The sequence below is a fragment of the Erigeron canadensis genome, chromosome 4 (assembly GCF_010389155.1).
Source record: "Erigeron canadensis isolate Cc75 chromosome 4, C_canadensis_v1, whole genome shotgun sequence".
NCBI classification, from domain to species: domain Eukaryota; kingdom Viridiplantae; phylum Streptophyta; class Magnoliopsida; order Asterales; family Asteraceae; genus Erigeron; species Erigeron canadensis.
Window position 1 is genome coordinate 26,678,224 of NC_057764.1, and position 22,150 is coordinate 26,700,373.

Genomic DNA, 22,150 nt, shown 5'->3' on the forward strand with positions numbered 1-22,150 from the left:
ATAAAAAATTTTTAGTTTGCCACATCAACTTTTTACTAAAAATATATTTTGAAAACAATCTTCTTTTATTTATAATAGAGATTATAACGGAAATGCAAAATTCATGAAAAGAAAAATACTCGTAGTTTATTTTATTTGACTTTTGAAGTTATTAAATGTACATATTAAATCCTTGGTCTCTGAGAGTCGTACATATCATTGGAACTGCTCACAGTGCCTATGAAATTTTTTTATTGCACAAATTAAAATCAAGGAAACTAAAAAATTGAAAGGTTTTAGCAGGTGTCACCATCATGTTACTTATTAAAAATGATGTAAAATAGAAACTGGATATGTAAACTTTAAAAATGAAATATGATTAGGGGTGTTCAAATAACTTATCTTTTAAAAAATGTATAAACTACACCAAATAACTATAGTTTAAAATCAAAAAGTCGGAGAACATAAACTATTAAAAACTTTGATAACCAAAACAAAGCTTCTGGAAACCATAAGCTCAAGCATAAACTCGCCGTATAAGTTGTATGTCAAACATATCCTTACTTCGCGTTTCACATCATCACATGTCAATCGATGTTTGTAATATTTTGGTTTTATAAGTTGGAGACATTTCTATCACTTTATCATGTTCAACATTATTGAGCATTTGAGCTGGAGGCTGGAGCAATTGTTGGAGGCATTTCTATCGCTAGAACAATATCCTTTAAACGCATCTAACATTTATCTTTTACTAATGTTTGTATCATTTTGGTTTTCTAAGCTAGAGGCTAAGAAGAGGCAGCTCTATCATTTCATAAATTTTCAACATACTTTTAGTTGGAACAAAGTACTGTTATCACCTATTTTTCCAATTATTCCTACTTTCTGAATTGTGACCACAATATGTTATTCCCTTATGGTAGTCACATATGGTAAGTTAATTAAATGACCACAATAAATATCTTTTTAAGCAATCTACATGAATATAATGCCCGGAAGGCCAGAACTTGACGTTTTATACTTCACAGGAGAAATAAACACCACAGTAGATATAAATGCCACGGTAGGAACTGTATATCACATATAGAGTATCGATGTCTGTACACTGGATTCATATTATGATATACCAACAATGCGTATAAAAAGTGTATTGATGCCAGATACGAACTTGAAGTAGAAGCTATGTACTACATGTAACTTTCCATACACCCCTGAATGTGTTTTGACCTTCTAAGGCCTCAGAAATTTGCCTGTTCCTGAATTTGCTCCTGTTTGAAATCGCAGAACATTTTATATTGAGGTAAATACAACGAAAAGGAAGTCCAAAAATTCTCTCTCAAAGACAATGATGTACATGGAGCGCTAATTTAACCATATGAAGTAATACAGATGGACAATATCAAAGAAAAACGATATACTAACCTCTGTCACAAAGAAAGCATGGAAACCATATGGAACTCTATGGGGCAATTGAACAACTGCAACTGGATCAGGAGACATTGTTTTTGCATCTATAACTGTTACTGATGATTTTCTACACACAAAAACAAACACCCAGATATCATGATATATTTGAATAGGCTAAGATGTATACAGTGATGCATTATTGGAGCTGTATACATACCCTGTGCTCTCATCATGAGTAAAGAAGATCAAGTAGCCATCATCTTCTTCAGAATCGACTCCAGGCACTCGAGGAACAAAAATTGCCTCTGAACCAAATCTACCTGGCCCAAGATCGTATATGCCTTGAACGTTTCCACCAATCTCAAGTTTTGTTTTTCCAACCTCAGGTTCCGCATGTAAATCAAATTTAACGATTCCAGTGACCTTTGCAATGCTGTCAAGCCTAGTCCCGTACACAAATCGTTGTTTCCTGAAACCACATAGAATGATAAGGATTAAAAATCAGAAACGAAGCATTAGAATAGTATAAATGACAATAGTACAAATAATAATAACTCACCTGCCAGTGTAAGACTCATTGACCCTGGGAAAATCAACAGCAGACTCTGATAACTTCTTCTGGGAAGCAAGACCATTTTCCATGTTGAATCTCATTTCATACCTGAAAAATAGAACTTTAATAAGAAAAAGGTACCAGAAGCTTCTTAAATTATCAATACGAGGATACTAATAAAGGATCAGAATCTTACAGCTCATTGGCAAAATTTTCAAGCTTTTCTTTAACACCTCCACCAACCATGTCCAAATTTGGATTCTGAAGGCGGCATGTGATCAGAACAACTTCATCTCCTTCTTCCCATGCATTGGCTGGTAAATATATCAAAGGGCACACATGAGAATTCCACAATCTTTAGAATATAATATTTTTGAAATTTTGAATAATCTACATATGAACTCTAAGTAAGAAAAAGAAACTTTGTTAAAAGTAATCTAATCAACTTCAAGGAAGAGTAAAAAAGGAAGCATGAAAAAAAAGACTCACCATTGTGAAATATGAAGCAATTTGGAAGTTCAAACCATTTAATCTGGGATTCATTCTTTGCATACCGTGGAAGGATACCAAATCGAGCTTTCTTTGTTGCATCAAATGTGAAAATCAACTTTTTCTCTTTCACCATTTCCTTAACAGTAGCAAAACAGCAAGAATAAGAAGAAAAAAATTCAACATTTAAGCCTAAGAGTAGCAAAATTACATCAGTCAAACAAAAAACTCAACAAATCCCGTCAATAAGCTTCAATGAAAATTTTAAACTACCATTCCAATATTCTGTGGAAAGTATACAAGTTAGAATATCATTCCGCTGCATACATTTGAGCCAACTCAATAAACAAATAACCAACTTTGGTCCAATTTCCATTTCAGGTAACAAGAATGTCAAAATGATGATGTGGCATCTGGTGTGTGAGTACCTTTTGACATGTTGACTTTTCTCTAACATGGTGTGAGGAAATCGGTCATCTTATTCTTAGAAAACTAACTTAAATTAATTATTTTTTTAAATTATGATATAGCATAAAGAACTTGTTAACCAAAACAGAAATGATATCTAAATGGGTTACCTTTACGCATTAAGCCCTAAAAATTAAATTTATCTAAGGAGTTCTTATTATAAAAAGTCAAAAACATTCTAACAGAGACATAAGATATAACTAAAAGAGTGATGAGTATGTTAAGAGTCAACGAGTCACATACTTTAGGTCTAAAGTACAAAGGTAGATCCATGAAGATTGCATAATTCTCAGTAATTGCAAAATCATGCATCATTATTGGTTCTGGTATCGTTATTGGCACAGGATCATTCATTGCACCATCCTTTGAAATCACCCGATACGTGACATATGGTGGTGCTTGTCCATATCCAAAGGCAAACATCTCACCTGAAAGCAAACCTCTACTTTGTAAAATGATGCTATTGCATAAATATTATACTCAGTAAAGATTGGGCTTTACCAGTGACTGGATCAACTTTTGGATGAGCAGTGAAAGAGTGAGAAAGCCTCTTATCATAATCCATCAAGCCAAGAGTTTGCAGGTCACCATCCTCCAAAACCTTAATAGCATCTGAACAATTATTGAAGATCCATCAGACATAAGATTTAGGTTATAATGAACATGGTTTAGCTGATAAAGCAGATATATCTTAAAGTAGTAACTTTATCGTTTTTAAGTCCAACGTAAGTGAAAAACTTACATGGTTTATCTCCTTCTGATAATGCCAAGAGCTTTCCATCGTGATAAACGAGTGCCGTGTTTCCTAAAAGAAAATAATATGAACAGTTATATTAAAAGTTAACTCCAGACATAACTGTAACTATGATGAATGACAAGAATTATGTTTTGTAATTAATAAACAAATCATTTAAATAAACTTGTGCTAAAGCTGCCAGAAAAAACCAGGAACAAGAATAATATCAGTAAAGAATTAATAAACTAACCCGTGCCCTGGCCATAAGAAAGATCAAGCACTTTCAATTTTGCGCGAAGCATTTGCATGTGGACCATCACTAATCCAAAAAATCCTTTAAGATCTCCTATCTGATGATACAATAGCTAAATTGTAACTAGGTGCAGATGTTAACATATGCAGGAACTGGGAACAAAATATACTATTATGGTGTGGTCAAAACATATGATAGTGGACTGTTAAAATGTAATCGACTTTCTTAGTTTCTTTGGCCTTCATCATATTGAAAAAAAGAACCAGCATCTTAGCTTGCTGTACTAACTCTAAAGCCATAAAATGATAATATATGGAAAGTTCGAAACATAATCCAGATGGTCTACTACAGCATATAATTTTACTGAGAATAACTCAGTAAAGAAGAGATCAAAGACGTTGGATGCAGTTTTAACGGAATACCTTCATAAACTTGGCTCCTCCAAAATATTCCTCTTGTGCCAAACGAGATGTCTTCACATAACGAGAGAGATAAGTTGCTTTTCCATCTTTGATGCGGAGGCCATGGATCATACTGCAGGGTAAAGTAGTTCAGAGTTCAGACTATAGTTTTATGTAATCATATACATTCCCTACAATAAGCATTTATCCACCCAATCCATCACAGGCTTTCATTAGCTACTTCGTAGTGACCGCTGTCATGAACAAGAAGTATACATATAGAGATGAACGAACAAATAAAACATACCCGTCTCCATCAAACCTGCACACAAACAAACGTTAAGATATCAGTACGAGTTTTCTTCTTGAAATAGGGAAAAATTAACCATAGTCCACAACTACAGGAGAATGGATGTACCAGTGATAGCCAGCTACAGGGGCAAACTTCGGATTCGGACCAACTCTAACAAACTCGCCATTCAGGCACTCCTGTAATTACAAAAATTTTGAAAATTATGTCAGCACCAAAAAAAATAATAATAACAACTTTGATCACATTACATTACTATTGGTAACGATCTACCAAAATTACCATTAATAGATATAAACTCTCATTTATTGTACAAATATAGCAACATGGATGACGTGGTCGTTTACTCGATTTTATAAATGGTAACGTGACCAAAGTATGTTCTATTTTTGTCGCAAAAAAAACTAAAGTTGATTCCTATTAATGTTATTTTGGTGGATCATTTATACTTTATGCATTTATTATCCCTTTATATAAGGATTAGGAAATATTAAAATTCGGCAACAAAATATAACATTATTTAGGGCGTGTTTAGTTGCGAAAATGTTTTCTACATTTCTAATAAAAAATAGGCAATTGATGTTTATTTTTATTTAATAAGTCAAAAAGCATTAAGTTCTTAATTATTTAATTAAGTAAAAAATACACCAATAACTTAATTAACATAACAAACACAAATTAACTCACAGTAAATTATGGATATCATATAAAAATAAAATCAAACACTAATATATAAATATAATATATATATATATATATATATATAACTGACCGGAAGGTGACCGATAACAGGAAGATCAGTACAGGGCGGAGTTTCATCAACAGGAGCGAAATTACCAAAAAGCCAGTGATGAGGCTGTGAAGAATCATACATTAACTTTACAATAAGTTTTTCAAGCCAATCAACTGCTTTTGAAGTTACTCCTTTGCTCGGATTTGGCTTTACAGTCACCGGCGCCGGTGATCGTATCTCCGCCTCCATCGTCCCCATCTGAGAATGACTATCAATTTATCACTAGTGTGTGATGATTTTAAAAATGATTAAACGATAGTTTTGTATGTAGTTTTTGGTAGTGTTCTACACTTCTACTACTTCATAACAAATTTAAATAATATTAAATAAATTAAAAAAATAGGAAGTTACAAAAAAGTGTGTCTATAGCTTTTAGAGTTTGTTACTTTTGGTCCCTTAACTCCTTAAAGTATTACATAGACCCGGAAATTCACATATATATTTTTGTAAGATTGAAATAAGACTTCATCCACTCATATTAAATGTTTAATTTTGACTTATTAAGTTTTTTACTCCCAACTTTGACCGTAAATATCTTTATTTGTGTTATATAATAGTTGTTGAGAGTTATATCAATAAAAAAATACATTTAAAACTCAATCCGTCCATATATTTTATGTGAAGGTTATATAATAGAAACAAAAAAGTTTACGGTCAAAGTTGAAAGCAGAAGACTTGACAAGTCAAAATTAAAAATTTAATATGGGACTGAGAGAGTAGTTATTAAGATTAAGGGTGTGTTTAGTTGTTATAGGACTATGAGTTTTATTTGGAAAAATATTATAAGCTTAAAGAAAAATTATGGAAAACACAATATGTGTTTAAATATGGTATATTTTTTTAAAAAATAAAATTTAGTCTTTTAACTTATAGCTACATTTCAAATAGCTACTTATTTTTTTAGACTTGACACTTAATATATTTTTAAAGGATTTTTAAAACTTTAGACTTTTATTTTATTTTGAAAATAGTATGACATAGAAAGTTAAAAGGTAAAGTTATAACTTAAGTAACCTGAAAATCTCAGGGATTAATGTAATATTTATATTTTAATTGTATATTAAAAAAAATGCAACCATTGATACTAAAAATAGAGACGCAATAAGAAGCTTGAAATCTTAAAAAAAGTTATTTAAAAAAAATTATAAAGCCTAAACATTAAGTGCAATACAAGAAGTACAAATTAAAATTGTTAAGTTAGATATTTGTATTTTGGATTATAAGGTGTTAAAGTTTATAAAAGTTTGTTCTTACAAGTTATCAAATTAATTGGTCTAACAAATTTTCCAGCTTTTATAAACCTATTATAAGACTGCAAGTGATAATACTGAAAAATAAAAGACTTGTTGGTATTTTAAAATACTTCTAGGTCAAATGTTAAAACCAGCTACAACTATGCGGATACTTATGTAATTTCCATTTGTTGTTTTGTGACTTGCGTTTTGGAATGTGGTAGAGGGAATATTTGATTGGAGAAGGAAACGGCCACATTGACGGATTGTGCCAAGAATATTTGTGTGGCTACTCATCCATCCCACTCCAACTATATCACTAGATGAGACTACGTGTCACCATAAAATGAATCATGAACTTTTATACATGATCACATATGTTTAAGATCTAAGACCATTCATACTAGCAACCTAGACGTTTGTTGGTCAACAATATGATAAAAGTTTTAGTAATAGAAAAAATTTAATACCAAATTAAGTTGTTGGAGCAACCTAAGTTGGAATCGAAACTTGAGGCTTGTCATGTTACTTTTCATGACTTGTTACAACCTAAACTTATTCAACTGGAAATATAGTTTAGATTAAGTTGTTAACAAATGTAAAAGTTGAATCAAGTTGGATTGCTTAGATAAAATAGGAAGATATCAATTTTGTATAATATAGGTCGCCAAGTTAAATATTTAAGTGAACTCGAATCAACTAATGAATGTACTCGTCTACTCCGTTTTATTTTTAATGGTTGGATTCGACTATATGAAGATACCTTGAGGGATTTTTCTTTAAAGTGTATGACTTTACTTTGAGTCTTTTTAAGATGAACCAAGCCTTCATCCTCGGATGTGAAATGTCCCGAATGCTATTCGTTATTTAATCATTAGAAACCACTAACGAACTTGGTTTAAGAAAAATACTTCTAATAATTCATTTACAAAATTTATCTATCAATTTCTAAAATATCTACACTACCTTTTTTTACATCAAAAAACTTTACATCAATAACCTACAATATCCGTCGCCACCACCACTAGCAACCACCACCACCACACCACTCTGACTACCACCATTGTCACTGTATAGTGCGAACATCCGAGTATATATATGTATGTATATATAAAATTGGTCTGGCAACGCTTGACCCAATCTGAAACCCGACTTGGAAACGATTTTTAAAAAAATCACATTCATGTTGAGTATTATCAACCTAATAACTCACTTACCTAAATTATATAACTAATATCGATCTAGTTGATTCAAAATAAAACTCGTCAATTCATCATCCCTTGACCCAAAAACCACCAACTTAATTGAAAATCAAGACAATTGACTTACCAACCCATATATATTAAAGTCAGTTTGATTCGGATCGGGTTAAAATGTTTAACAAAGAAATTTTTGATAAGTAGGATAAAATTCAGATATCTTCAATCGGCTAAGTTGACCTGTTGACTTGATTAACAACCTAGTATAAGATAACATAAGTTAAGAATGTTGTCCCCCTACCCTTATACTTACTTCTTTTCTTTTCACAGGATACAATCAAATAACACACAATTTCATTTTTATAAAGCTGACACATGTTCACGTACATATTAAATATTTAATCTTTTAAATTAAAAATGCTTTTAACATTGATACTACCATTTGAAATACAAACCTGAGCCCATGTAGTCGTAATCTTATCTGTTTCAACTCTAAAGATTTCTAAATTTCCTTCTTCTCCCGACGTTGTTTTAACCAACTGATTTTCAAGATTGTTTTCGTGTTCGTGACATGCTTTTTCCAAAGTCTCTGTTGGCATTGATAATTAACATCATTTTAATTAGAACAACTTGTTTTCAACCAAATATTAAGAATTGATAAAATTTTAACATATGTGTCTTTATATATAACCGACTAACCTGTGTTTACTTTCAAACTTCCTCTCATCTTAACTCTTCTGTTTTCTGCAAACGGAAAAATATTACTCTGATGAAAAAAATATATATTTTTGTCGATTTTTGGTTGGTTGGTTAAGAAAGGTGTTTAAAAAATAAAATTTTTTGAAATAAGAAAACCAAAAAGTATATTTGTTACCTGACACGATAAAATTAGGTTGTAGTTTTGTTCTCAAAGGTCTATTGTGTCCATTACAAAGTTGATCACCGGAAACAATGGTCTTATAGCATATCTCCCCGGAAGAATAGATAATGTAAAATAAATTAGTATAAAGTTGAAATGTTTGTTACAATGCATATTATTACAATTTAAGATTGTACTGTATTTTACTACTGGTAGCATTTTTTTAATATAAAATGGATAAAACGAAAAACATGACAATTCGTATCATGAAAGCAAAATTTTTACAAGATATGATTTCGTAAAATTAAAAATCCATGTGAAACAACAAATTAGTGTAATCAATATTAAGCTGAGTTGGTGCAAATATGTAAATGCCTTAAAATTTCAAGTTATACGGGACTCGTAGCTATAAATCTATAATATAATGTTATATGTCCTCAAAAATGTAAGGTGCCACTCTTATGTGACCTTCATTTCTCTATATTTTTCAAATTTATCTTCATTTAATTTACGACAATCTTCAACAATATACGGCGAAGACAATGCGCGGCGACAATTAAGATTAATATCAATTATCAAGTAATAATCTAACTGTCAGTTAGCGTATAACATTAAACTAAGTAAATATGCGTTTAGTTTGTAAAGGTACTTACAGAATTCATAGAAAGAGGACACTTGATTGTCTTGAGTTTTTCTTTTGTAGTTGTATCTATATTATTGTGGGGTTATATGATGAAATCTTATGGATGTTTCAACTTTAATGGGAACATTAGAGGTTTAGATTCGTTATTTAAGTTCTTAATGATGTACAAAACCTTTGCAAGTTTTATATGTTTGTTTAACTGACTATGTTCTTCTTGGAACTACAATAAAACAAATAAATATTCCTTTATATGATTGGGGATTACAATGTGATTTTCTTGTTTAACGTTATGTAGTTAAAACCGAGCAATGTATTAAGATACCCCATATCAAAATTAAGTTTGAAATAGATTATGTTGCATCACTAATGAGAGGGTGCCTTGCCTTTTCTCCTCTTAAAATATAGAGACTCATATTATTCATTTGCTGTTAAGAAATTAGGGGGTTAAGTAAAGTGTGAACCTTCAGTCTTGACTAAATCAAATCGCCAATCTATTATCCGAATATATCTATGTTATAAATGGGATAAGTTTTAGGTCGTTATGTTTTGGGAGTAAACTACGGCCAGCAAAGTTGTTTTTTCTTCCAATTAACCGTAAATGGCCATTTTTTTTACTTAAACGAGCATGGTACTCGCGCGTTGCGGCGAATACCATTGACAAGACGTCTAAACAAAACTGCAGTAGAATACAGGTGTCCCTATTTTCACTGGTGATTTGGGTCTCATGGAGACATTCCACGGGGGTGGTGGTGTTGAAGGAAGGTGGAGGTTATGGTTGGATTTTGAGGACAGCGGTGAAGGTGTGTGTATTTTTGTGGCAGAAAGAAAATAATATAGAGAATAAATGTAGGGAATAAGGGAAGGAATAAAGAGGGGTAAAAGGGTAAAATCGCATGTCCCAAATCTTGTAAACTTCAAGATTTTAATTTTTAATAAGTATAGGAGTATAGATATAGATGTAGACGGTCTAATTATAGTATAGCCACAACATCAATTTGCTTTCACATAACAATATAGACTGAAATATCTACAAAACTGTATAGCACATAACAGTATAGCACCTTTAATTATAATATAACAGTATAGCACCTTTAAGACCCAAACTTAATATATCTACAAAAGGTACTATTATATAGCTAAGAGCAGCATTTTTGTAGTCTACAAAACTGAAATATCATTTACTCTTAATTCTCAAACTAGACTAATGGCTGGAATCATCTGGAGTACAATATAGTTACACTATAAAACCGAAAAAACACCTACGTGAGAGATGGAAATGCTCCACCTCAAATGAATTTTTCTTCAGACTTTCCAGCAATCTCTCTAGACATCTATGTTAAGTTAATTATACATAATCAGCATGGTCATCAAATTTTTACCTCATTGCCTTTGCTTCTGTGAGTAAAACCAAATCCTTTCTTTCTCTAGGTCTACATTAGTCGTCTTCCCATCATCTAAGTTAATAGACACAATAGACGTCCCTTCAAACACTTCAACCACAGTACCTTTGTGCCTGCAACAATAGTGACAATTATAGGTTGATTCCCAATGAGAATAAGAATGCATTTACAATAAAGTTTATAAGAAAGAAACGCTCACCAGGTATTATTGGACCGTCCATGAAGTTCCACTTTTTTTCCAATTGCATCTTTTCCCAATTTCTGAATTACCCAATTTGCATCAATGATCTCATCTATGCCTTTGTAAGAGTAATCCACCCTTTCATCAGAAGACGGTAAAGGTGACGCCCGCTTTCTCTTTGACTTTCGAACCTTGACTGAACTCTTATTATCTTCCCCAGATGGGGCCCAAGAGGCCTGGTTTTCAGAATAAGGCTTCTTGAGCTTCAGTTTCAACAATGGCTTAGGTTCCCTCTCTTTACGAGCATCATCTACACCATCAGATATCTTTTCACCTCCAAATTTACTAAATGAAACACGCAGATTTCCATTTGAGTTTTCTGGATTCAACTTTCTGATCTTGATGGTGTTTCCATCTTTTCCTTTTAATTTTAATCCTTTTGTTTGATTTAAACTTTCTCCATTAGAAGTAATCAATTCTTGATCAGAACGTAAGTTTGCTACATCTTTGTTTCTAGAACCCAAGTGTATTACGAGCTTTGGTCTCTTTGTGTGCACTAACTTATCAGTATTTTTCCCACCTTCGTTGTTCCTCTGGTCTCTTAGATTTCTATCTGTCTTGATGACCTCCTTGCTTGACCAAACCCCACGGGTCAAAATTCCAGCAATTTCAGACGCTTCACCGTCATCCTTGTTCTTATATCCAGTTAATTGAGCATCACTTTGACCTTTAATTCGTGGTTCATTTTTACTAAAAGATGAAGTATGGAATCCCTTTTTCTTGCTATACTTTTTGCTTGCAGATTTATTATTTGGAGATTTATTAGCCACTCCTTTTAGAGAGAACTTTAATGAATGCCCATGCTCATTTGCAAGTAATGCCCTATCATCATCATCATCATCATCATCATCATCATCTGAATATCGTTGTACAGAATATAATTCTTTTTGAGTTGGTAAACCAGCAGCCACCCTCAGACTAGCAATCAAATTTCGATCCTCTTTATCTTTCCTTTTCCAGATTTCTTGGACAGCATCTTCAAGATCTCTGACCTGAGCAATAAAAAGGAGCAAAAAGATAAAAGGCTACTTTGTAATACATAGGCCTTAGGTCACCAAGATTCATTTTAACGAACTATTGTTTAGTCATACCAGGTAGCAATCTCCACGACATGTGGCACATGTGTACTGCAGGTTATTATCTACTTGAAATTGCATATATTTTTCATCACTGTACAATGTTTCCAACAGTTAGTAAACTGGGTGGCTAAAATATGGCATATTAAAGGTCAAAAGCACACCTAATTCCATCACAATGACAATGAACCCAGCGCTGACAGACATCACAACACACCATGGGCGTTGATTCAGAGTCTCTATAGACCTACACTCAACCAAAAAGTTGAACATGAAAATGTATATAGTCACATTCACAAAAGAAGGTGCACAACTTAGTTCGCTTGGAAATCTAGAAAAATATAAATTACCTTCAGACAAACAGGACAGTAATTTCCCTTAACAAATAATCTCCCACAAGCATCACAACAAGTATACCCTAAAAACCACCTGCAAATTGTTGTACAGTACCAAATAAGGTTAAAAAAAAAACAAATATGCATCAAATTGTAGTTGGCTTTCATATGAGTAAAAAAGGATACCTGACACTTAAACCATTTCCTGGAACTGTAGATGCACAACTATGGCACTTTCTATGCTTAGGACAAAGATAAGGTCCACTACTAACGTTCTGCACGATTTAGTACCACCAGATACATCATAAGACCTCTATCATAATGTGGAATAAACAATATGAAGGGTTTTCATATTTTATTTCACCTTGTGTGCCGGCTGTTGGCAATAACAGTGATACGCTCCATCACACCTTTTGCAAAACATAAGCTTGTTTGGGTCACCAGTTATTCGACATACCTGGTTTCAGAAAACAGCATTGATTTCTACTAAGATCCCACATGTGTGGTAAGTAGCATAATTCCTTGTTAAATATACGGCTAAGGGCGGGGGTGTAAAACAGTAAAAAGTACCTCACATGAACGACATGAAGGGCAAGACCAAGAACTCCAGTGAAAAAGATCTGAATAATAAAACTCTCAGTTTTCAAAAGCAAGATTCAACAAATAAGCAACATATTAGCAGCCTAAGTAAACCTCTATTTTGAGCCCAAGACTTCACACAGCTTCTGTGATATTTCTTATTACAGCTTTTGCATGATAGCATCTTCCAGGTTTTTACATTTCTTTGATTTTCACTCGTAAAGCAGAGGTGACACATCACTGTGGCATTTGAGAGGACTTTCTTATCTGTCTCACAGTCTTTAGTCAATCCCTGGTTAAAATACATGCATTGATCCATTAGTACTAAGCAGGTGGCAAAATCTGAAATGCAAAGTTTTCACAGGTTGGGTAGAAATTTTCATAAAACATTAGAAGGAAGACAAAATAGAAAATTTTCACCTAGTGTTGCATGACATTAAATTAAGCAAACAATCATAAACCATGTATAGTTAAAGCCATTGAAGATACCAAACAATCACCTTGATTGTATTAAATTGGAGAAAGCACAAATGCACCAAAAAACGAACTCAAAACACAACACTTCATCGTACCGTATTTGTTTAAAACTAATAAAAATACACTATACGAATCATGAATGCAAAAATATAGCGGCATCATAAACCATCACAAGAATTGCAACTTCAAGCAATAATGAGTCATGAAACTTGGACCAAAGACTTGATGAAATGACTACAATTGACATCAAAGCATGTTCACAAAATTCATGCATTCACGAACTCATGTATGGTGTATACATCATATGAAGTTACAAACACATACTGAAATTAAGTTAGGAAGCGAGCAAGTATATGAATGAAAATAAGTAAAAACCAAGAGAAAGTGGTTGGCAGAGTTTCAAGAGGCCAAAAAGCTAATAGCCTCGACATTAAACCTTCTCCCATTCGGCAATTACCGATAAACAGGGAATCAATTACATCTTATTACTAAAACCTAATTATTGGGATAGTTGAAGCACAAAAATAAGCTCTTAAAGAAGGATGACTTATTATGGTTACTAGGGCCTTGCCTTATCTCCTTGATGTTCAAGTGACCTCAGATTCCATGGGTTTTCTATCATATGTTTAGAAACAGTTAACATGATAATTTCTGAAACTTGTATTCATAACCTTATTCTTCCAGTCATGGGCTCATCTGAGGTTTTCATGGTTTATCGTATTACAAATCACGAAACATTTGACATATCTCAAAGAAGTATGTCAGATCACAAAAACATTTGACATATCTCAAACATTGAACTACGCTTTTCATATCTGAGACACACGGTACATAAGACCCCTAACGTGTAACATAATTTAAATGTCTTAGCTACAAATCTCAAAGAAGTACAGTACTAATGCATGATGATTTACTGGGCACCTAAAAGAGCTTCATATCCTAATGAAGGATTGTTCAACAAGCTGACAAACGCACCATATAAAGTTCAAACTATAGAGCTAGAAATGGTAATTATTTAGATAATAATAAATATGTAGACATGTAACTAACACCAAGAAGGAAAACAAATTAGTCTTTATTGGCTCCCTCCCCACCATAAACTATGAAACACATGTTCTTTCAAGTTAAACCACCATCTAGAATTCATATGAAATTCTTTTATAAGAACATCAACATGGAAAAATACTACTCGTATTAACAAAATCCATTCAGCTCACAAAAATGACAAGTCATGTACGCAGTAAAACAACATTTAAAGACTCGTTTTAAAAATGCTAAACAAACTTATCCATAACACTTATAACTTGCTCCGATTACAGGTTTACGCTAACATTTCCCATAATGCCACTGCTAGTGAACCCTAACTTAGCACTCAAACACATAAAACACAATTTCCTGCAAACTCGTATCCGATAAAGTAGAAATTCGCCCAAATCTAAAAAAAGAACAATATATCAGGCTAATCAACACTAATGAATCCTAACTTAAAATATTCGCGTCTAATACGTAACTACGAGTTATAAACCCTAACAATCAACAATTCATACAAATCATCAAACACTTAAAAATATCTTACAAAATCAAATAACCACATTACTAACATAGCTTACCACATATCCAAATTTCCGATCATATCCGTCCGCAACAACCGCCACCGCCTTCCTCTCCGCCGCCACATCGCCTCCGCCATCCACCGCCACCACATTTGCAACCGCCGGAATGTCGACAACAACTTTTGGCACCAATATCTGAACTGTTTTAGGTTTTCCATATATCGATTCCGGATTGTTATATAGCTCCTTAACACTGGCTGCTGCATTGACAAACTCAGTCTGATCTGGAGGAAAACCGAATTTGCAGTAGCATATTTTCCGGCTACACAGACAAAAATAATATATACATTTTACATATATACATACATATATAATATATAATTAAAATAAAATTATGCGAAATTAAACTGAGAAAGAAGTCATAACAAGAGAGAGTTACCATGTAATTGGACATGAGACATGAAAGGCCATTTGAAATTTTTATTTGTATGATATACTTTTTTGTTTTTTTTTTAATTTATTTTTTAATTTTAGAAGGTTTTAAGTCCATTTTTTAAAATACAAATAATATAAGAAATTGTAAATTATAACAGTGGTAAATAAATTTTGGGGAGAAAAAGAGAATTTATGAATAGGAAAGAGACGAAGGTGCTACGACGTCGTTTTGTGTAAAAGGAAAACTTCTTTTCAAACCATTTTAACCATTACATTTCTTATTGTCATATCAACATTTCCATTTTAATATTCTTTTTACCCTTTTTTTTTCCCACCATTTATCTATCTATACTTCTATATATCTATACTATATTATAAAAGAAATAGCCCCTTTTATTTATAAAAGTGTTGAAAATATGTAATATTTTCACTTACCACTCCTTAAAATATTTCAACATACACCACCCCATAACATTAATGATTAATTTACACTACCAATCCTTTATTCTTTAATGTATTTTCATTAACCATTTACATCAATTATCCACACCACTCGACGCCGTCTCCACCACCAACACTCGGCCCCCCACTACAATGGCATTGTCACGACCACCGTCGCATTGCGCGGGTAACGTGTTAATTCGTCTTCAAATATAATATATCTTACAACATATAACTAAGTTCTTGTTTCTTTTTTACTTAATAATAGTTAAGAATTTAATCATTCAGTCAAATTTTATTTTTCCTTTTTGACTTAATACGCAAAAATAACCGTCAATTACTTATATTTTACTTAATACACACAGAAATTCTTAATGCATTCAATCACTTGATACACTCAACATTTAATGACTAAAAAAGAAACAGACCTTAAATAGGTTAGATAAGTCGTTGAAGCCTTTACCTTTAAGATAAAAGTCAATGGTTTGATACAAGGTCCTTTTTTATTGAAGTTATTTACTATATCTTACAATGCAACACAATACATAATCAAAATGAAACAAACTAAAACAAATAATAATTAAAAATAAAATTATACTCCACTATCCTTTTTCACTCTTTGTGGATTATTTCACCTTTTACATTTTCGGATATGTACCTTTTAAAGTTTACTTACTATCCTCTTTTGATTTTATCAAACTTTAAATATATACATTAGTATGGTATTCACACATTGTCATAATTGTTATGCTCAAAGTAAAAGTGGGCAAATCTATAAACCCTTATAAAAAAAATTGGATGTCAATTTTAAAAATTTTCAACAATTTTTACAATATACTCAAATTACCCCTAAATTACCCTAACAAACCTAAACACACGGTCATTTATTTTCTCTCTTCCTCACACAAACACACATCTACACCGTCACCGTCACCATTCACAACCCCGAAAAGAAAACCCCCTTACCATCACTCAATCAAGAATATCATTAGCAAATCGTCTCGATCAAAATAACATTATCAGCACCACTGTCTCAATTGCATTTTTTTGTTAGACTTCCATTCAAAATCATAAGGTCAACTCCCATGATCATCGTATTTTTTAGTGTTTGTTTTAGATGTTTTGTTGATATAACTATTGGCTAATTGCTGATCAGTTTGTGTTTTGCTCATCTCGATTTTAATTCTCTGATTTATGTCATGTGTTCGTTTAAGCATTTGATCAAAAAGTTTTTTTTTTTTTGTAACGTTGAGAAGTGCAACATTGCAATATCAAGCTGAGAATGTTGGTAATTTTTTTGTTTGCATTATTTGCTTTAATATTAGTATTCACTTGATATATAATATATGTGTGTATATTATCACATGTGTATACGTATGTATGTATATGTGTTTGTGATATAATATGGTGTTAGTTTTAACCGGTAATAGAAAGGTGGTCTTTTTATTCTATATTAGTCGGTTTAGATTTCTCCTGTTGTTCTTTTTTTTTTCTTTCGAGTTTGATGACGATCAATGTTTGGCTTCTTCTGACATTTTTGTTCTACAAACGATGACATTTTTTATTTTAGGTTTTACCTCTTTAGTGGTTCAGTATACTAAATTTAGAATGACTTCTATTTGGATGTAATTCATTATGTCTTGTTGTGTTTTATCTTATTACAGAATTATATCATCGTTTGTAGTATACTGTAAATGAAATTTTTGATACGGAACAATGTTTTGAGTAATTGTTTTGTAAGAAAGTATAACGTCTGATTGCTTTCGTTCTTAAGATTGTAAAATCTCTGGTCATACATGGTTCAAGATGATTGTTGGTTTTTTTTAGAGTTTTTTTTTTAAATGTTGGTTTACCATGATCATTTGTAAGAAAGTATTGTTTTTCAATGTTGGTTTACCATGGGAATTGAAAGTTCATATCACAAAAAAAATTCATCATATTTTGGTAAGGAATTTCTTTGGCCTAAATTATAGCCTTTAATTATTTGGTAATGCCACCACCATTTAGGTGGGGTGATAAAGGCTTTGGCCTATCAGATAAATGACAAGGTAAATGACAACGTGTATTATGGTGTAGACTAGGAGTAGATTAATATTTGTTGTTTAAAAAAATATTGTTTCGCTAATGATTTGTCATCCTAAATATTCTTTTATTGTCAAGTGCTAATTTTTGGTTTTCATAATTTAATGCATAAAAATTGAAACAAAATCTTTGTATTTTGGGAAACATATATCTCATACAGTGTCATGTTCAATTAATGTAGCAATAATCATCAATTTATTCGCCTTTCATGGCTATTAAAAAGTTATTTTATGCATTAATAAATAGTTATTCTACAAGCTTATTAGGTTGAAATTGATTATGTTATAGTTAATGGTTAATTCTTAGATTACTCTGGTCATCTTTTGTCTTTTCTGACATGTTGATATCACAGTCACTAAACCTACTATAGTGATTACACACCAACATTTAACCTAATATATTTTGATATCATCAACAAATCAAACGTAAATCGATAATGTAGCATGATATCTATATATTCATCGAACGAAATAATATATACAAAGTAAAAAAACTAAACATGACAAAAATTTAGTCATATAAAATACACATAAATACAATACGAATAAGTAAAAAACTAATAAGATAAACAAGAGAAAATCATTATAGTTTTTGCTTTCAGTTATGCTGAAAAGATGGAGAAAAAACCTTATGTAGTGACGGGAAAAAATAATCCTAAACACAATTATGAAATAAAGTATTTTATCTCCAACAATTAAGAAATTCATTCGTAAAACTCAAAATAACTACTATTATCATTATAAAATAGACATTTTTTTATGGTTAGAATAACCAATTTTGGTTAAGGTTTCGGCCAAGAGAACGAAGGAGAAACAACAAAATTGTTTGGTCGTTTATAACCTAATAATATTTTTTAAAAAATTTTAAAATTTGATATAGTCTTCAAAGTTGTATATACTTTAATAAATAATATTATTTATGTCAAATATCATTGCCAAATTAATAGATGTATTGGACGTCTTCTTATATCTTAATATGGGTTTTGAATATATTTTTTTTTAATTTTGTGTATATAGTTTTGATTTAATATTTTATAATATATTTAATAAAATTACATTGGTTTGAGAATAAATAGAGGTTATAAGATAAATTTTGTAAAAATAGTATGGAGATGCCACGTATGATACAATCCTATGTGGCAATGTTTAAAGCTAGCTTTAGGTTGAAAGAAGGATTTAAAAGACTATGATTTTTACTGTTTTAATATATATATATATATATATATTGGTATACGGCAGAAGAATAACTTTATAAATTAAAAACCAATTGAAAAATACTTCATGATTATGATAAATTAACAACGAATAAAACTATGAAACATAATATATGTACAGATAGATTATTAAGAATAACTTTATAAATTAAAAATCAATTGAAAATTCTTCATGATTATGATAAATTAACAACGAAGAAAACTGTGAAACATAATATATGTATAGATAGATTATTATAAAGGGCTATGTAATTTGAGGTGTACGTGTTGAACGTAATATATATAGTTTGATTATGAAGTGTATATAGTAAATAGAAAATGAAACAAAAAAGAAAGAAAAGGTACTAAAATATCATGGATTATGAGTCATGAATTATGAAGTGTTTATAGTTAAAATAAAAAAGTTAAAAAATGTCACGTTAGTCGTGATTTTTTATATATGTTTGATTTATATAAATATAAATTATATATATACATATGCTTTTTCTATATGCCATATTTAAAATATATGTATAATTATATTATATTATTTAATGAAAATCTATTAGTGTGAAAATTTAAAATATATGTATAATTATATTATATTATTTAATGAAAATCTATTAGTGTGAAAAAAATATGGAGGTGCCACGTAATCCTATGTGGCTTGTTTAGAAATAATTTTAATTTGATGTGGATGACTTTAAAAAATCAGGATAACTATTGTTTTATTATGTATATATATATATATAGGTTTTTTACCCGCACGATGTGCGGTAGTTATATTGACTTTTCAAAACTTTTAATATTGACATTAATAAATTTACAATGTGCTACATTTAAATACCAAAATACTGAAATATTATGCAATTTTAATCTAATAATTAAGTCATTTTCGGTAGTCAGATCCATAAAAAAAAATGCTTGGATGAATGGACGAAGAACATATTATATTAGATACATAATGAATAGCTAAAACAAATGAAAAAAAAAGTTCAAATATTGTAAAGTTAATTTCGATTCAAACGCGAATTGTTGAACGTCCAACTTTTTTCTTATGAAAAATACCTTGAAATAAGAAACCCTAACACTTTATTCATTAAAAAAGAGCAATACATTGACATAAATAAAACACTATCAATATAATAATAATAATGGAATTATAATTAAAATGCATTAAGATGAGCATATGATGTGTGAAATCGAGTTTAATAATTTATAACAAGATCTACCGCTTACTGACTACCACACACTTACGGGCAGTGTACCCCTTCGTATGTAATATAGTTAATTGGCAGGACCAGGATTGAACACAAGGACTGAATGTTGTACTTAAGGCTGTAAAAATGTAAATCAAGAGAAAGTTTGGTTTGTGACCGAATTGTCACTTTGCGTTTTAGAAAAGTTAGTTTGCGGAAATTAAAACAAATTAGTAATTCCGAAGAATTAATCGAAAATGGTTTTAGTGTAAACAATAATTAAAAAGCCATCTATGTCGAATCCGCTCCACAAGAAGTCTAGGTTGCATATGGTTTAAGCTCAAAATTCAATAATGTTGGTGATTATAATCGTGACAAGTCAAAAACACAAACGGGTGCACTACGTTTGTAAAATCTACTCAATCACCTAATCAACTCAATTTCTTGCAACAAGTGGTACCACCAACCCTATTACAATTCCTTGAACTAACTAGTTCGTTTGAATATTTATATAACAATTCCTTAAACTCACTAGTTCGTTTGATTATTTATATAACAATTTTATCTTTGTGAAAGAAACGTGGTACCACCAACCGTTAAATCCACTTAACAAAGAATTTCTATTAAACTTGTATTCTTTACTATCATACCCTGACCTAGCAAAAGTTATTCATAGACAAACAACTAAAATAATACTTGCATTCAACTAGTACCACTATCGAAGAACACAAATACTACCAAGAACAAAAATTTAAGTCGAAGAAATCACTTCATTAAGGTCTTGACAAAATGTTAAGTAAAACCAACTTGAATTCGAAATATTATGCAACCATAACTAATTGTTTCACTTCATCTTCATAAATGTATAAAGATTTAGCTACTCATAATGTTAAAAGCTAAAGATTGAAATAAAAAAGAAGACATAATGTACCAAATATGAAGTAATAATCCAAATCGAGGTTACAATCTAGCCACAATCACTAAACAATCACTAAACAAGAGCCAAATTTAATCTTCAAATCTTCCAATGATGTTGGAGTGATGAAAACCCTTAGAAAACCTTGAAAAACGGCTGAAGTATAAGTGTGTGAGCTAAAGTGTCCAAGACTAGGGTTTGGGTGGAATGGTGGATGGTATTTATACCCCAAGAGAGAGAAAATGGTGATGTCAGCTCGATCTCGCACCGCTAGAACCCTTCCTCGCGCCGCTAGGAGCATTTTTAAGCAATTATGATCAATGAACATTGAAACTCGTGCCGCTAGGACTGAATCTCGTGGCGCTACTGGACTTGGTTCAGCAACTCGTGCCGCTAGCCAGCCAGCTAGCGCCGCTAGCTTGGCTTGGAGTCGGCTTTTCAGCTTCATTCTTCATCAACCCTCATCCGTTAGTGCATATGGACCCTTTTTTAGTCGTTTTTTACCATTTGTAAGCGATAAACTTGCTTTAGACCTAAAATCACTAGCAAATACCATAAAGCACCACAAAACATGTATAAACGGTTATCAAACGTGTCTAAAACGTCCAAATTGTATGAGGAAAACACGTATAAATTGAGACATATCAGCATAGATGAAAGAATCATCAAACAATGAAAATCGATAGTTAACAATTATTATAAAACATGCATCATGAACAAAAGTAAATATCATTATCCAAAGAGAATAACATGAAATCATGTTCAAGAATTAACGATTGATCTCATCTAAAGAGTTTAACTCGTGCATTGTTTTGTTTAAAAGATAATAAATTAACCTACTTTGAATAAGGATTGCGATTAATTCCTTGCAAAGCTTCGGTTATACTAATTAACATGAAAAT

At 31.4% G+C, this 22,150-nt stretch overlaps 2 protein-coding genes across 2 annotated transcripts; both read right to left on the reverse strand.

The window, feature by feature from the left end:
- Positions 1–1,025: 1,025 nt before the first annotated feature.
- On the reverse strand, positions 1,026–5,678 carry LOC122594992 (carotenoid 9,10(9',10')-cleavage dioxygenase 1). The gene is made up of 14 exons (XM_043767270.1): positions 5,369–5,678; positions 4,705–4,775; positions 4,594–4,608; positions 4,308–4,419; positions 3,883–3,982; positions 3,639–3,701; positions 3,398–3,508; positions 3,140–3,324; positions 2,429–2,567; positions 2,136–2,253; positions 1,946–2,047; positions 1,604–1,855; positions 1,402–1,513; positions 1,026–1,247 (listed from the first exon to the last, which is right to left on the reverse strand). Exons 1-14 carry the CDS (start codon positions 5,585–5,587, stop codon positions 1,218–1,220), a joined length of 1,629 nt encoding a protein of 542 aa, XP_043623205.1. The 5' UTR covers positions 5,588–5,678; the 3' UTR covers positions 1,026–1,217.
- A 4,754-nt stretch (positions 5,679–10,432) lies between these two features.
- On the reverse strand, positions 10,433–15,454 carry LOC122597262. The gene is made up of 11 exons (XM_043769875.1): positions 15,423–15,454; positions 15,041–15,305; positions 13,068–13,245; positions 12,945–12,994; positions 12,739–12,831; positions 12,561–12,649; positions 12,390–12,468; positions 12,204–12,286; positions 12,055–12,133; positions 10,922–11,955; positions 10,433–10,835 (listed from the first exon to the last, which is right to left on the reverse strand). Exons 1-11 carry the CDS (start codon positions 15,452–15,454, stop codon positions 10,703–10,705), a joined length of 2,115 nt encoding a protein of 704 aa, XP_043625810.1. The 3' UTR covers positions 10,433–10,702.
- Between the last annotated feature and the right edge of the window lie 6,696 nt (positions 15,455–22,150).